Consider the following 15,910-nt stretch of genomic DNA (forward strand, 5'->3'; position numbering starts at 1 on the left):
GGGCAGACTCAGCGGGTAAAGAGAGTGTGTGGTTGGCTCAGGAGAACCCATCCCCCCAGGAGTCAGACCATAGGTCCTGCTGAGGAGAAGTCTGCACAGGCTCCGAGACCTGTCTTACTGGGCTTGGGTCCTGATGATGCCACCACTTCCTGGTGTATGATCTTGAGCAAGTTGCTTAACCTGCCTTGGCTTTAGGTTCCCCATCTATAGCTATGTAATGGGGATGACTCTGTTTTGTACATCTTGTACAATTGCAGTGAGGATAAGATAATCTATTTAAAGAGTATCACATAGTGCTTGGTATGTAGTTAACTACCCAGTAAATGTTAGCCATTGACAACAAAATAATAATAACAATAATAATAATAAATGGGAAAGTTCTGGGGGAAAGCCATTTTTTCCCTTTTCTAGACCTTTACATAACGCATAAAGGTGTGGCTTTTCCATTTGAAGGCATGTGCTTTTGTTTGGACTGAGATCAGATGCAAGGGAGGAAAAGTTCCTCTAGAGAGGCCCCCAACCCCGTGTGGATTCACTTTTAGTTCTTTTCAATTCCAGAAGCCGAATCTGCCCCAGTGGCATTAATATTTTTTGGTCACTTAAATGGTATTCTCTCTCCCTCCTGTGCTCATCATACAGAAGATAGGCTTCCAGTTCTGTTTGGTCCAGTTTTGTGCTGGTACCTGCTCTGTGCCAGGTACCACACTGGTGCTGGACATTTAGCGATGAATAAGCCTATGTCCCCACCCCAAACTTTTGAAAACTTGGCCTCTGAGAAGTTATACTTACTAGAGCCTGAAAAGTCATTCCTCTGTGTCCCTCTTCTCTCCAGGCTCCATCCTGACCCACATCCAGAAGCAGAAGCACTTTAACGAGCGAGAAGCCAGCCGAGTGGTGCAGGATGTCGCTGCAGCCCTTGACTTCCTGCACACCAAAGGTTAGCCAGGCCTTGGCCATGGTGGGTGGGTTGGGCTGGTTGCCTCTGAGGACCAAGGGAGAGGGGCAGGCCAGGTAGAGGGCTGGGCCAGGAGCTGGTACAGGTGGCAGGCCCACCCAGGAGGGTGAGGGAGCAGGCCAGGGTGGCTTCTAGATCTCTGATGTGAATGGTGGGTAGATGTGGAGCTATTAAGCAGGATAGGGATACAGGAGAAAGAGCAGGGGGTAAAAAAAAATGAATTTCATGTTGAACAAGGTATGTCTGATTGTGTGTATGTGAATGATCTTTTCCTTTACTAATGAAGAATGCAAAAATCATGCATAATATGACCTAGACTCTAGTATAAATATTTGGGTATTATTCAGTCTAGTCTTTTAAAATGTGTCACCTGTATCTCTCTTTTCAAAATTGGCGTGGTAGTATACTTGTAGTTTTATATCTTGTTCACAATAAATGGGAAATGCATTTTTCTATTAACATGGTGAGTTTGAGGTGTCTGTTGAACATTGTGTAAATAGCAAGCTGCTATTGTTTGAATTACACTTCAGTTTACAGTTCCTTAGCTAGAACTTTTGTAGTAAATTAAACATTTTTGCAATTTATATGTTTTTGCATTTCTAGAAATATGTTTGACTATTACATACGTTTTTGCAATTTGCCTAACAGCAGTGCCATGGCAAAAATGAATTCTGGCTTCACCTTTTTACCAGCTGTGTGCTCTCTCAGTAACAATGCCTACCTCCTAGAGCTATGGTGAGAATTAAGAGAGATAATAATGACATCATCAACAATAACTAACACTTAACGTAGCACTTGTTATGTGCCAGGCACTATCCTGGGCCTTATATATATATATTGATTCGCTTACATAATTGTGTGTCTCTTGTGTATACTTATAACGTATACAGGTGGAGCATAGTGCCCGGCACATAGTAGTTCTTCAGTAACATTTCCTCCACCCTCCTCCCCCACCAGGCAGAAGGCATTTTTACTCCGCATACTGGTGCCCTCAAAATTACGCACTCTGCCTGGCAGGCGTGAGGGTGGAGCGCATGCTCTGAGGCTTAGTTCTGCTCCCTTCACTTCCATGGAGGTTGGCCAGCCTCATTGGTTGTGAGCGCTCAGGTCCACCTGCAGGCATGCTGCTCCCGCGTACCGCTATGTGCCAGTGATACCGTGCAGACTGGTGAGACATGTGCCGGAGGGGAGGTTCATCAGTCCACCTCGCTTCCTCCGGTGGCGAGTGCTCCATGCTGACGCTGCCCATGTTGGAGACCTGACTTGCACATGGGATGAAAATTCCTAGAAGGGGGTGTCTGTACTTGGCACAGCATGATGAATAGCAGTAGTTCTGTTTCTGAAAGCTGGGATGCATGTACGTAACACCTGCCTGACAGAGATTTACAACTGCTCCCCAAGCTGCCTCTGTAGATTGCAAAACTGGGTCACGCTTTTTATAAGATCCATACCTTGGAGGGGGGGAAAGGCGGGGGTTTTTTTGTGCGTTTTTTTTTTTTTTTTTTTTTTTTTTTTTTTTTTAACCAGAATGCACTACAGGGAACAGAGGCTGGTGGTGTCTTAGGAGTTCTGAAGTGCTAGTTAACATCTAGCTGGCCAGCTGCCCATGTGACTAGAAGTTGGAGGGGATGAAAAACGATTTGCAGCTGAACTTGGCTGTTTTCTAAATAACTTCATGCTGGAAAGATGAATTGGGCTAGAATGGGTCAGCCTGAAACAAGTTCCATACTTTTAAATACTGGACATAACTGCAGCTCAACCTCTGGGAAATGAACCAGAGCAGTTCGATGGCCGGTGTGCTCACCCAGGCAGGCCCACTATTACGGCCTGGCTCTCAGTTTGCAGGCTGGGGGACAGCGGGGCCATCGGCACCTATTCGGAGAGTAAGGCTCCATGTGTGGCTCGTGATCCTTCTGTGGGAGCACTTGCTGTAATGGAAAATATCTTTCACTTTGAGCGCGGCGAGCTGCAGCCCAGCTCAATTTGTGCAGCCTGGACGTAGTCACTCTGGGTTCTCATTCAATTAGGTGACTGATGCAGTTACTTAGCCTGCTGGAGCTCAGGTTCTTCTTCCCTAGTGAAGTGCCTCCTGCTGGGGATCTAGAGGCCTGCCTGAGAAGTTGATCAGCAAGGGAGTTGTAGTGAAGCAGAGTCTGCTTTTCCCCATTATTCCACGCATCCTCTGCTGCTTCCCAGTACTACCAAGCAGTAGCCGTTTGGCTTTTGCTTGACTTTATAGCCCTCTGTCTCTGCGCCATACACTCTGCAGGAGGAAAAAGGAATGGGAGGTTTCTGTGTCCACCACTAGAACCCCATGGCCGTGAGTTGGTTCTTTGTCCCTGTCTTTGGTTAGAAGGGGTTTGCCCCCAGGGGCCTTCTTGGCCAGGTCAGCAACTTTTAATGCCTCTCGGGGTAGGCTGTAAACCCACAATCTCCTTCAAGGAGGTCTGACCAAAATACAGGAGAGGTTTCTCTTAAGAACAGCACCCTTGGGCCAAAGCAGTCCTTGCTGAGCTTCTGGCAGGACTGTCCTGGACGTGCAGAGCAGGTGAGAAGGGAACCAGACAAGCTTTGGGAGACTTGTTAACTAACGCTTGATCCTCTGAACATTCAGGGAGTCGTACTGAAGGAATCATTTTTTTTGAATCGGCCACACAAGAAGAAATGAGGTAGAGCAGTCCCAGCCTCCTGAGATGCTCTTAAACAGGGCACTAATTATTTCTTCATTGCTGTTCCAAGCATCGCTGTTTGCAGGGCTCTTTGCTGTGCTTCCTATTAGGCTGCTTATTCTGGGTTGTCAGTGCGGTGCTGAGAGGTAGCCCTGGCTGGGATTCATTTAGCCCTTCTTATCCCTGACTGGCTTCTAAAGCTTCCGCTTCAAAAGAACTTGCAGAATCAACTGTGCTTTTGGTTTGTGTCTCTGGTTACTTCTGCCTCCTGCAGCTCGTTGATTTTTTTAATGTACCATAATTGGGAATTAATCTGCGAACAACAGCATTTGGAAAAAATTAATTGTGTGTGGAATGTTTGATAATCAAGTGCATATGTTAACCATTTCTTTGCTCTTTGTCATTTCAGGCATTGCTCACCGCGATCTGAAGCCAGAAAATATATTGTGTGAATCTCCAGAAAAGGTACTTAGGGCCTGATTTGGGATGTCACAGTTCATACTGACTCAGGGAAGCCACCTTACTTTCAATGTAAATCATTAGCAGCTCTCTCGGCCTCAGGTACCAAGTTGAACTGATTATTATAGGCACATGAGAATATTATACCTAACGTGTAGTGTTTCTACACCCCAAGTAGGGCTAATCCTTGGCCCTTCTGTGCTCTTTATCAGCAGATTGGCTTAAGCCTGAGTGTTTGTAAAATAGATGAGACCTGCACAAAATGAATGTTTTCTAATCCAATGCACCTACCTTTAGAGCAGTAGATGCAAGTCAGACAGCAACTCCATCTTACATCAAGCAAATCTCTGCCTGTAAATGATGTTTATGTTATGGTATATATGCCTGCCGGTGTCCACCACTAGAAGTGATAATTAGGAAGCAAGTTCTTGAAAAGGGTTTCTGCTTCCATTTTTATTTCCAAAGGTGCCCATTAAAAAGAAGACATTTATACTTGGTGTTGAACAAATGCAACCTGTTTTAATCTTTATCTTAATCTACTAGTAAATGGAAGTGTTTGCATCTTCATAGCATGTATGAATTTGACAAAGTCTTTGTTTGTTAGGAGGGACTTAGGCCCAGGTGGTTTTGATGGCCCACATTCCTAGCTGTGTGTGTATACATGTGCATATGCATGACACACGTGTCTTGGTTAGGGGAGAGCTCATAAATAAGGAGTGGCTGTGAGGGAACATGTGAGTCAGCCTGCTACTTATAACGCTTTTGTGGGGAATAGAAATGTATTCGCTCAAATAAATCTTGTGACTTCCTGTCAGTGGCACTGGCATAAAACTTTATAATTTATCATGATTATCATTATGGTTATTATTAATAATTATGTTTCACATTTCTTGAGCACTTAACATTGTACCAGGCACTTACACTTGTTTTATCTAGTATTTATAAACTCTCATGAGGTAGACACTATTATTATATTCATTTTATGGGGATAAGGAAACTAAAGCTTAGATAGATTTAGAAACTTGCCCAAAGTCACTCAGCTGATAAGTAGTAGAGATTAAAGCTAAGGTAGTCTGGGCTTCCCTGGTGGTGCAGTGGTTGAGAGTCCGCCTGCCAATGCAGGAGGCACGGGTTCGTGCCCGGGTCTGGGAAGATCCCACATGCCGTGGAGCGGCTGGGCCCGTGAGCCACGGCTGCTGAGCCTGTGCATCCGGAGCCTGTGCTCCGCAACGGGAGAGGCCACAACAGTGAGAGGCCCGCGTACCGCAAAAAAAAAAAAAAAAAAAAAAAAAAGACATCATCAAGAAAGTGAAAAAAACAACCCACAGAATGGGAGAAAATATTTGCAAATCATATGTCTGATAAGGGTTTAATATCCAAAATATATAAAGAACTTCTAAAACTCAATATCAAAAAGACAACTTAATTTAAAAATGGGCAAAGGGCTTGAAAAGACATTTCTCCAAAGAAGGTATACAAATGGCCAGTAAGAACATGAAAAGATGCTCAACAGCCTTAGTCATCAGGGAAATGCAAATCAAAACCACAGTGAGATACCATGTCACACCTACTGGGATAGTTACAGTACAGAAAATAGAAAATAAAAAGTGTTGAGGGCTTCCCTGGTGGCGCAGTGGTTGAGAATCCGCCTGCCGATGCAGGGGACACGGGTTCGTGCCCCGGCCTGGGAAGATCCCACGTGCCGCGGAGCGGCTGGGCCTGTGAGCCATGGCCGCTGAGCCTGCGCGTCCGGAGCCTGTGCTCCGCAACGGGAGAGGCCACAACAGTGAGGCCTGCATACCACAAAAAAAAAAAAAAAAAAAAAAAAGTGTTGATAAGGATGTGGGGAAATTGGGACTCTTCCCCATCACTGGTGGGAATGTAAAACGGTTCAGCCACTGTGGAAGACAGTTTGGCAGTTCCTTAAAAAGCTAAGCATAGCATTACCATAGCACTCAGCAATTCCACACCTGTGTATATACCCAAAAGAGTTGAAGACAGAGACTTGAACATCAATGTTCATAGCAGCACTAATCATACTAGCCAAAGCTGGAAACAGCCCAAGTATCCATCAACAGATGAATGGGTGAACAAAATGTGGTATATCTATATAATGGAATATCGTTCAGCCGTAAAACATAATGAAGTTCTGACGCGTGCTACCACATGGATGAACCTTGAAACCAGTATGCTGAATGAAATAAGCCAGACACAAAAGGACAAATTTAGTGTGATTCCACTTATACGGAATATCTGGAATAGGCAAATTCGTAGAGACGAAAAGTAGATTAAATGTTACTGGGGCTGGAGAGAGGGGGAAATGGGGAGTTATTGCTTCATGGGTAGAGTTTCTGTTTGATGTGATGTGACGGTTTGGGAAACATACTGGTAATGGTTGCCCAACAGTATGAATGTAATAATGCTACTGAATTGTACGCTTGAAAATGGTTAAAATGGCATGTTTATGTTATATATATTTTAACCACAATGAAAAAGAGAAGCTAAGTGAAAAAGAAAAGAAGAAAGCTAGAATGTAAGGCAGAGAAAAGGGAGGGAGGACAGAAAGAGGTGGGAGCTGCAGCAGGTAAATGGCAAATGGGGACTAGCACTTTTGACTCGCTCGCTGTGCTACTCCACCGCTCGGGCGTTCTCATGCACGCACACAGCGCCTCCCACTTGGCTCCAGAGATGACTCATGCTCTCTGCAGTCTCGGGTGCAGCATCTAGTCCCAGTGGACTGGGCTGCTATGTTGATGCCGCCTAGAGTGACCAACCATCCCAGTTTGCTCGGGCCTAAGGGATTTCCTGGAATGCAGGACTTTCGTTGCTTAAACCCAACAAAACCCCAAGTAAGCAAAGATAGATTGGTCACCCTAAGCCACCTGAGGTGGTCAAGGGTTTTATGCAAAACTCCTTTGCCCTGCAGTGAGTGAGCTACAAGGAGTCTTTCAGGAATACGTGCTAACTTCTCTAACTTCTGAGTTGCAACCTACATTGTTGGCAAGAGTTCCATAGGTTTGCTCCTTGTCTTATACGAAGTTCACAACCACAGTCTAACCCCATGTAGTGCACACATTTTCTCCTAGTAGGGAAATAAGGAAAGAGCATGGAGAAGAGGACACCTTAGGACAAATCCTCAGGTGATTTCTAGTTCACTCAAGAAGAGGAAACATGACTGCCAGGTAAAGCTGGGCTTCAGTGTGGCAGCCACACTGTGGCAGTGTACACACATAGTCACGCTGTCTCCTCACGCCCTTTGGCTGCTCCTATTTGTAACTTTGCTTCCTGCTTTCCATTTCAGGTGTCTCCGGTGAAAATCTGTGACTTTGACTTGGGCAGTGGGGTGAAACTGAACAGCTCCTGCACCCCCATAACCACACCAGAGCTGACCACTCCAGTATGTATGGCTGGGCAACTGTGCCCTCTCCTTCTGAGCTCCTGTCCCTAATGCTCTGGAGACCAGAACAGAGGGCTAAGGAAGGGAAACCGAGTGTATCTGCTGCTGCCTGAGTTGTTGTTTGGCCTCACTTCCCATCTTAACAACCACCCCCATCCCCCACCCCTCCCCTGCTTAGGTGCTAGTGGAACTGACATTAGAGCTTTCAGTTTGGGGTGGGTCCACTGCTAATGAGGAGACAAATTATATCCATAAGAACAGGCTGAGCCCTGACTCCTGACCCAGGTGAAGACAGACACTACTCTCAGGCCCACCCTTTTGCATATGAGCATGTGGACAGCTCCCATTCCCATGGCAGAGTTGGGGCGCGTCCACCTTATGGTGAAGGTTAGGGAGTGTGGCCTCTGTGGCAAGAACTGAGAGGTCTTTGCACGTAAGGGCCTGGCTGAGTTATCCTGTTGCTCCTCTCACTTCCCATTTCCTGCCCAGATGGTCCTGCTGGGAGCTATTTCTTCCTAAGACATCTCTTGTACATACTGGATACTCTATAATTATAATTCTTTTGAGATTTGCACACTTCAAAAGTGAGTTTTCCTAATTTTTAAAAAAAATTTTTTTTGGCTGCATTGGGCCTTCGTAGCTGTGTGCAGGCTTTCTCAAGTTGCGACAAGCAGGGGGCTACTCTTCGTTGCAGCATGCGGGCTCAGTAATTGCAGCACGCGGGCTCAGCAGTTGCGGCACGTGAGCTTAGTTGCTCTGCGGCATGTGGGATCTTCCCGGACCAGGGCTCAAACCTGTGTCCCCTGCATTGGCAGGCGGATTCTTAACCACTGATTATTAGGGAAGTCCCTAATAATCTTTTATTAAGACGTTTTTAAATATGCCCATGTCTCATTCTAAGCAACATTATTAGAGATGTCTCTGTATTAGCTTCTACTACACTGAGCTACCTTATTCTCAAAGTTATTAACTCTAATTGCCAGCAAAGAAAATGTCCTTTCTCCACTCACCATCTTCCCATCAAATTAGTTGTGTATGTTGCAGGGCTAGGGGGAGGGTTGCCTCCTGGTGAGCCTGAAATAATGAAGAGGGAAGCAAAAAGAGTTTGTTTTGTTTTTATCAGCAGTCTTCTATGCAAGTATGGGAGGAAGGAATCCTGGATTCTTGACCTGGGTTTGCCACTGATGTGCTAGAACAAATCCCTGTCCCATTCTAGTCCTTGGTTTTCCCATCCATAAATGGGAGACGTGAGGAGATCAGCTTTGTTCTAAGAGCTCTTCTAGCTTTGATGGTCTCTTAATTCTAAATTCTTATTCTTCCATGCTCAAAGCTAGCAGGGAAGCTTGGCAGGACTTCACTTTAAGAAATCCTTGCTGGGCTTGCCTGGTGTTGCAGTGGTTAAGAATCCACCTGCCAGTGCAGGGGACACAGTTTTGATCCCTGGTCCGGGAAGATCCCACATGCTACGGAGCCACTAAGCCCGTGTGCCACAACTACTGAGCCTGCACTCTAGAGCCCGTGAGCCACAACTACTGAAGCCCACATTCCTAGAGCCTGTGCTCCGCAACAAGAGAAGCCACTGCAATGAGAAGCCCACGCACCACAACCAAGAGTAGCCCCCGCTCGCCGCAACTAGAGAAAAGCCCGCGCACAGCAACAAAGACCCAACTCGGCCAAAAATAAATAAATAAATAAATGCATAAAAAGAAAAAGAAAGAAAGAAATCCTTGCTTTATGGAATTGGATCTCCTCCCAAGAGCTGTGCTCCTGGTACATTGAAGTACCTGCTCATTGAGTGACTTTACAGAGAGCCAGGGCAGGGAGAGATTCCTGGAGCTTCTTGACCAGGGGTCTCTGCCTACTGGAGAAGGACCTGAGAAGATAAGAAGGTGACGTGGAACTAACTGGTCCTGGGGATTGTGGGGAATGATAGGATTCAGTTTACAAATGTCCAGTGGCCCAGCTTTTCTAAGTGCCTGGGTGGCACCCGTCAAGCTCTCTGGCTGACTTTCTTGACAGCTTCTTACTCTGCAACTCCATCCTCTTGCTCAAGTCCCCTTATGGTCCCCTCCCTGTGACTAAGCCTCTCTCTTCTCTACCATTTCCCCCTCTCCACCTCTGGCCCCGCCCAGTGTGGCTCTGCAGAATATATGGCCCCTGAGGTGGTAGAAGTCTTCACGGATGAGGCCACTTTTTACGACAAGCGCTGTGACCTGTGGAGCCTGGGTGTGGTCCTCTACATCATGCTGAGTGGCTACCCGCCCTTTGTGGGTCACTGTGGAGCCGACTGTGGCTGGGACCGGGGAGAGGTCTGCACAGTGTGCCAGGTGAGCACAGGGCCTGCTGAGAGGTCAGGCGGCTGGGGGAGGCCAAGCAGGACTGGGCTTGGTGATTGTGCCTGCTCTGGAATGGGGTGTATCGTGCCCTTCCCTCTCAGTCCAGGAGCAGCCAACAGGTGAGATGGAGATCATCAGGCCCTCAGCCCAGAGAGGAGTTCAAGGGAGGATTGTTAGAGAATATCATTCCTGAGCCGAGTGAGTCTCAAAGGAGGAGTCTGGCCCCCTCCAGGAGGGGAAGAGAAGCAAGCAATGAAAGTAGAAGGAACAGCACGAGCAAAGATAGGTTTGAAACAGCGGTGTATGTCGAGGGAGGAAGAGGAAGGATAAGGATGCTGGTGGCGGGAGATGAGCCCAGTCATCTGGGTGGAGGGCCCTGGATGAAGGGCTGAGGAATTGGGCATTGTTCTCTAGTTGACATTCCTCACTCGTCACCCACCGGCCCTCCAGGTAGCATCGCCATCCCACCCACCCAGGGCGTTCTATGTGGTTGGATGATTTAGGGGAGGGTGGGGGTTGGGGAAGGGGCCCTACTCTGGGAAATAACCCAGGCCACTAGCTGCAAGGTGCAGCTGAGGTCGATTGGACCCACGCGATCAGACCATGACAGGCACACCCTGCCCATCCCCTGGCCAGTGTGGCCTCAGTAGGAATCTTCTTTACCTAGAACAAGCTGTTTGAGAGCATCCAGGAAGGCAAGTATGAGTTTCCTGACAAGGACTGGGCTCATATCTCCAATGAGGCCAAAGACCTCATCTCCAAGCTCCTGGTTCGAGATACGAAACAGAGACTGAGTGCCGCCCAAGTTCTGCAGCACCCGTGGGTGCAGGGGGTGAGTGACTTGTTGGGGGGGTGGGGGCGTCCACCTCTTCAGGGCTGCAGCAAGGCATGAGGAAGCTCTCACCACCCCGGTGGCTGATCTCAGCTGGAGGGAGCCGGATGGCAGCTTCAACCCCTGTGCACGTAGAACTGAACTGACCCCTGGCCTAACCCCACACCGAGCGCCTTACAGATATCACTGACTCGGCTCTAACCTTGGCCACAGACTAAGCCCCAGGCGGCCCATGCCCCTCTGGAATGGAAGAGGCCTCTGGGAGATTCTCAGTGTGCGTCCCACTATTGGCAGAGGCACACAGTGGAGAGAGCAGCCTGGATGGTAGCACCATCCCCTCATACAGAAATTTCGTTAGCTGAGAGCACGCAGAAACAAGGCCTTTCCCCCCTGCTTGCTGTGCGGCTGCACTGGGGGCTCATAGGTTCCCCTTGTGCTGCTGGGATCTGGCTGCAGCTTTCCTGAAAGGCAAAGGCTGGTGTTTTCCCCAAAGAAAGGCTCCAAGTCTTCACTAGAAAACATTTTTAACCATCCTCCTCAGTTAATCATGATACCAGACCTCTGTCCCTCCAAGGGGTCTGCCAAATCTCCCGTGATGTACTGCGTCTCCTTGGTCTGCCATTTCCTAGCCAGCCTCAGTGGCCCTGACAGTGGAAGGAAGCAAGCGTTGCCAGCCCCAGTTACAGGCAGGAACCCAATCCGTGGGTCTCCAAGTGGCTGATTCCCAACCACCCAAGAGCTGCTGCAGCCACCCAAGTGCTGCACTACTGAGCACTTACCACATGCCAGACTCTGGCAGTAGCAGGAAGAGCGAGACCCAAGCCCTGTCTTCATGTTCTGATGGGGAGAGGGAACCAAGGGATTAAGTGATAGGCTAGTACAACAAAAGTGTTATCAAAAGTGTTCAGGGCACCAAAGGACAAGGACCCACCTCTGCTTGGGACAGGGGTTGGGGGGCAGCAAGGAAGGGGGACTGTCTCATGGGGGAAGTGACCCTGGAGCTGGGTCCTGGAGGGTGATTAGGACTTTGCCAGGTAAAGAGAGGGCTCTCCTTGCAGAGGCAGCTGGGTTGGGGGCTGTACCTTGCTTTCTGTCTCCTTGGAAGGTCTGACCCTGCAGGCACGCATGGGCAAGTCCCTGTGCTGGGCCCGAGCCTCTAGTAACCTACCCACTCGGCTGGCCTGGGTGGGGGCAGCTCTTGAAAAGAGGGAGCAGCGCTTACCCACACATCTGTCCTTCCCGTTCTAGCAAGCTCCAGAAAGGGGACTCCCCACGCCGCAAGTCCTCCAGAGGTAAATGCTCCTGCTGCACTCCACGCCCTTCCTCATTTGGCTTTGACTTTCCCCTCAAGCTGTCAGCCACACTGGGGCCCATCCCCCTGTGGGGGACTGGGAGCCTATCTCTAGGCTCAGGTATCCTCTTCCTGAATGGGCTCCTGGTCTCCCTCTCCTCGCTCCTCTTCCTTGTCTCCCTCTACATTAGGTCTGGCTCCCTCGTTTCTTTTCTTCCACCTGGATGGCTTCCCCTGCCCCAGTATCTTTAAGATCCCGCCTTAGGCTGTTTGCAGGAGGAAAAACCTGTTTTGTAGATCCACATGAATCCTAACTGGAAATCACTATTTACTGCCCGAAGGCACACCAAGGTTTCCTTCTGCTGCTGCCGGTTGGTGAAAGTAGCAGGAACCTGGGGCCTTGTAAGGCAGAGGGACCAAGTGTCATATACACTCTACTAGACAAACAGTAATAATGGCCCCTGTGTAGGAAATACTTAACCACCCGCCAGGTATCGTACTAAGGGCTTTACATATATTGAATCTTACAAGCTTTACGATACATTTAAAAGAGAGTTGCTCCTATTGCCCCATTTTATAGATGAGAAAACTGAGGAATAGATAAATCAAGTTAACTTACTCAAGGCTACACAGTAGCCTAGGGAGTGGGACTTTGAACCCAGATGTGTTTGACTCTAGTGCCTTTTAACACTAGATCATATTCCCAGTGAGCACTCCCTATTCCCCAAGGGCCAGGGCTAAATAAAGCCTCATGGGAAGCCCTCTGGGAACCAACCTCCTGGCCAGTTTCTGGGAGTTAAATAGGAAAGTATTACGCCTTTATAGTCACAGTTCATTTGAGCCCAGCTTGGGTTCCTCCCTGATTCTCTAGAACTGCATCCAGATGCCCTGAGGCTCCAAACCTCAGATCCACCTTAGAAAACGGATTCAGCAAACCCAGAGTGCCCGTTACATGCTAGCCCTGAGCTGGGTTCTAGGGACACAGATGTAAAGGCACAGCCCCTGCTCTTGGAGCTCCCTGTCCTGACGGGGGAGAGGGATGTACATGGGTGAGTTTCAAGTGCTGTGACCCTTGCTCTGGTAGAGCGTGTGCAGGGCTCAGAAGAGGGGGCTCTGGATGGAAGGCGGCATTTGTCCCAACTCTTAAGTCCAGAGACAGTCCTTGAGGCTCAAAGCCTTTCCAGCCCCAGAGAAGTCAGATTCCAAACCCATGCAAGAACTTCTTCAGAGAGCAGCCTGTGCCAGCTCAGAAAAATCCAGTGGGAGCATAGAACCACAGCAACTGGTGCAGGTGTCGAGGAGCTGGCTGGTGGACCCCACTGAGCCCTGCCTCCCTCTCTTCTCTGCTCTCCCAATCCCTGCAGAAATAGCAGCACAATGGACCTGACGCTCTTTGCGGCCGAGGCCATCGCCCTTAACCGCCAGCTGTCTCAGCACGAGGAGAAAGAACTGGCGAAGGAGTCAGAGGCTCTGGCTGAGGGCTTCTGCTCCGTGAAGCTTTCCCCTCCCTCCAAGTCACGCCTGGCCCGCCGGAGGGCGCTGGCCCAGGCAGGCCGCAGTGGAGACACGCAACCGAGCCCCACGCCCACAGCGCTCTGTCCCACTCCGGGCCCCAGGCCTTGCCCCACTGGAAACCTGTGAGGGGCCTGCTCTGCGGCTCCATCCAGGCCTTTTCATCCACAAAGGCTCTCGTCCTCCTTTCCCCAGAGTCCTCAAGGAAAAAGCTTTTTCCGAAGGGGTTGTCTTTGAAAGGGAAACTATCACTTGTCACTTTGCATAATCGCCTGCGGCAGGGACATCTCTTTACTGGGCTCCTGCCCACCTGCTCACCCGCCTGCTGATCGAGGATCCAGCCCGCTCTCACTGGCTGGGGCTGCGGCCTTCAGGGAGCCAGCCTTGAGAAGCGTCAGTTGACAGAGGCTCTTCCCTCTCTCTGCACTGTCACCCCCCTCTGGCGGTCCTTCCACCTTCCTCTGTCCTCCGGACGTCCTCCCCCTTGGCTGAGGGAAGCCATCCCCTCAGTTCAGGGAAGGGCAAGGAGCCTTCTGCATTCAGGAAGCCAGATCAGTCTTCCAGTCAATGGTGCAGAGACGCACATAATCTTTCTTTGCCATGACCAAAATGTGTCCATCATTTATCATCCTCTTCCTTGTTTGGGACTGCTGATAACGTCAGTATTCTTTCGTTTTTTACAATATTTGGCATTTTTTCTAACCGTGCTCTTCCGGCAAAGATGAGACTTTAAACTCCCACTGTGAGCCCATGGACTTTCCAGAGCTCTTAGGGTTCACTCTTCTCTCCTTAATTTCCATGCATCTGGAAGGTTTTAATGAGCTATTTCCTATTACTCTAACTGGTTTTAAGCTGTTCAGATGATGAGTGACTTAGAGACCAGTGTGTCTGCTGCTTCCTTCCTCAAGCCTGGTGTGGAGGGCATCGCAGGTATGGGGCACTGAGGAGCTCTGTGCCTGATGTGGAGCGAGTCCGGAGGCTGCCCAGCCACCCTGGTCTTAGCCGTGTGGTGCCTTCTGCTGGGGAGCTGATAGCTGAGCATCAGCTGAGCTGCTTAGTTATCTAAGAAAATCGAGTTGCATATGTCAGATGTTTTTACAACACAAGGATGCTATTATGCATTGTGCTTATTTTAATAAAACTGTTTTAAATTCTAGTGCCTTCCTGGTGGTCCTTTCTTCGGTGGTCCTTTCTTCACCTGCAACCCTGAGGAGGAGACAGGCCTTCTAGAGAGGGGCTGGGTCCAGCCGAGGAGGGGGGGGGGGTGCCCCTTGCCAAGACCTCTGAATATAGCACTTCAGAGGATCCATAACACAAGGTGAAGGAGAGATCATTGCTTCTCTTTTTTAGGTGAGGAAATGAAATTCATCGAACATTTGTCAATCTCCTTTTCTGTGCCAGAACCCAGAGATAAGTGGGAAACAGCATCTGCCTTTTAGGATCTCCCTATCCAGTGGAAGAGGCCGTGTCAGCAACCGTCACACAAGCTGGCTTCAAAAAGCACTTTAACAGGCATGCCCTGTACCCAGCCCAGCCCACCCACGCAAGTGGAGCAGTGGCCCGTCTCTCTGAAGCAGCACTAAGCCTTTCTTGAGGCTCCATCATGTACCTGGGACTGTGCTTGTCCTGCCAGAGTTAGCAACAAAGAAAAATGGCGCCTCGATCCACAGTCCTCATGTTCTTCGAGCAGAAGGCTTCTGTGCGCATTGTCTTCGTAACCCTCAGAACCAGACTCTGGACTGTATGGGGAGGCCCTTCAGAAATTCCCAAGGAGGTGGCAGAGGGAGGTCTGAGTGTCAGGGCAGAAGGCTGGGCGCTGCTGCCGGCTTTGCTCCCTGGGGGAGCAGAGAGCCGAGATGGGGTGTGGGGCTCTTCCCTGTGGGGGTAGGTCATGGGCCAGGCTGCCGGGTGTTCTGCACCGTGAATCCTCCATGTCAGCGAGGACATACTTTTTGTTGATGGTCCTTCCTTTGCAGGAACCCTTAGCATCCTCACGTCCCTTCTTCATCTACCCGGTGTGGGATGGGCTGGATAAATTGGCCTGCAGAATCTGAGCCTTTTGACCCAAAGTCTCCTTGTCCCTGGGGACTGGGAACCAGGGTGTGACTTTTGTCTCTGGACTCCAGCCCCACCCTGGTCAATCCTCCAGGTTGGCCCAGCAGGGATGTGACTTACAGGAGCTTCCTGGACCGAGTACTCCACCCATCCCACTCGCCAGGCCCACGTGACGAGGCCTCTCTCATCCACAGCTCTGCTTAAATGCTACTGTGCCTACTTTGGTTTTGATGGCATTATTGTGCACTTAGTAAGTAACAAATACTTTCTGAGAAGCTCACAGGCATTATCTCATTTAATTCTCAGAGCAGTTATATGAGGTAAGGTGCTATTTTACCCCCACTTAACAGGAAAAACCAAGCAGAAAAAGGAATAAAATAGCTTGCCCACAGCTGTAGAGCTAG

The 15,910-nt window shown here is 49.2% G+C and overlaps 1 protein-coding gene across 12 annotated transcripts in view; it reads left to right on the top strand.

The window, feature by feature from the left end:
* Positions 1-14,607, top strand: part of MKNK1 (MAPK interacting serine/threonine kinase 1) — a 42,544-nt gene extending 27,937 nt beyond the window's left edge. For 7 of the 12 annotated variants that reach the window (XM_059043015.2, XM_059043004.2, XM_059043033.2 and 4 more), the window contains 7 exons: positions 833-937; positions 4,034-4,089; positions 7,385-7,480; positions 9,613-9,807; positions 10,484-10,648; positions 11,897-11,940; positions 13,304-14,607. In XM_059043015.2, the coding sequence (XP_058898998.1) occupies positions 833-937; positions 4,034-4,089; positions 7,385-7,480; positions 9,613-9,807; positions 10,484-10,648; positions 11,897-11,940; positions 13,304-13,580 (938 nt within the window). In that variant the 3' untranslated portion in view covers positions 13,581-14,607. The remainder of the gene's footprint in view (positions 1-832; positions 938-4,033; positions 4,090-7,384; positions 7,481-9,612; positions 9,808-10,483; positions 10,649-11,896; positions 11,941-13,303) is intronic. The other 5 variants (XM_067008302.1, XM_067008305.1, XM_067008300.1 and 2 more) reach the window with 1 other exon arrangement.
* The last annotated feature ends 1,303 nt before the right edge of the window (positions 14,608-15,910 follow it).

Source organism: Kogia breviceps, chromosome 1 (assembly GCF_026419965.1).
Source record: "Kogia breviceps isolate mKogBre1 chromosome 1, mKogBre1 haplotype 1, whole genome shotgun sequence".
Taxonomy (NCBI): domain Eukaryota; kingdom Metazoa; phylum Chordata; class Mammalia; order Artiodactyla; family Physeteridae; genus Kogia; species Kogia breviceps.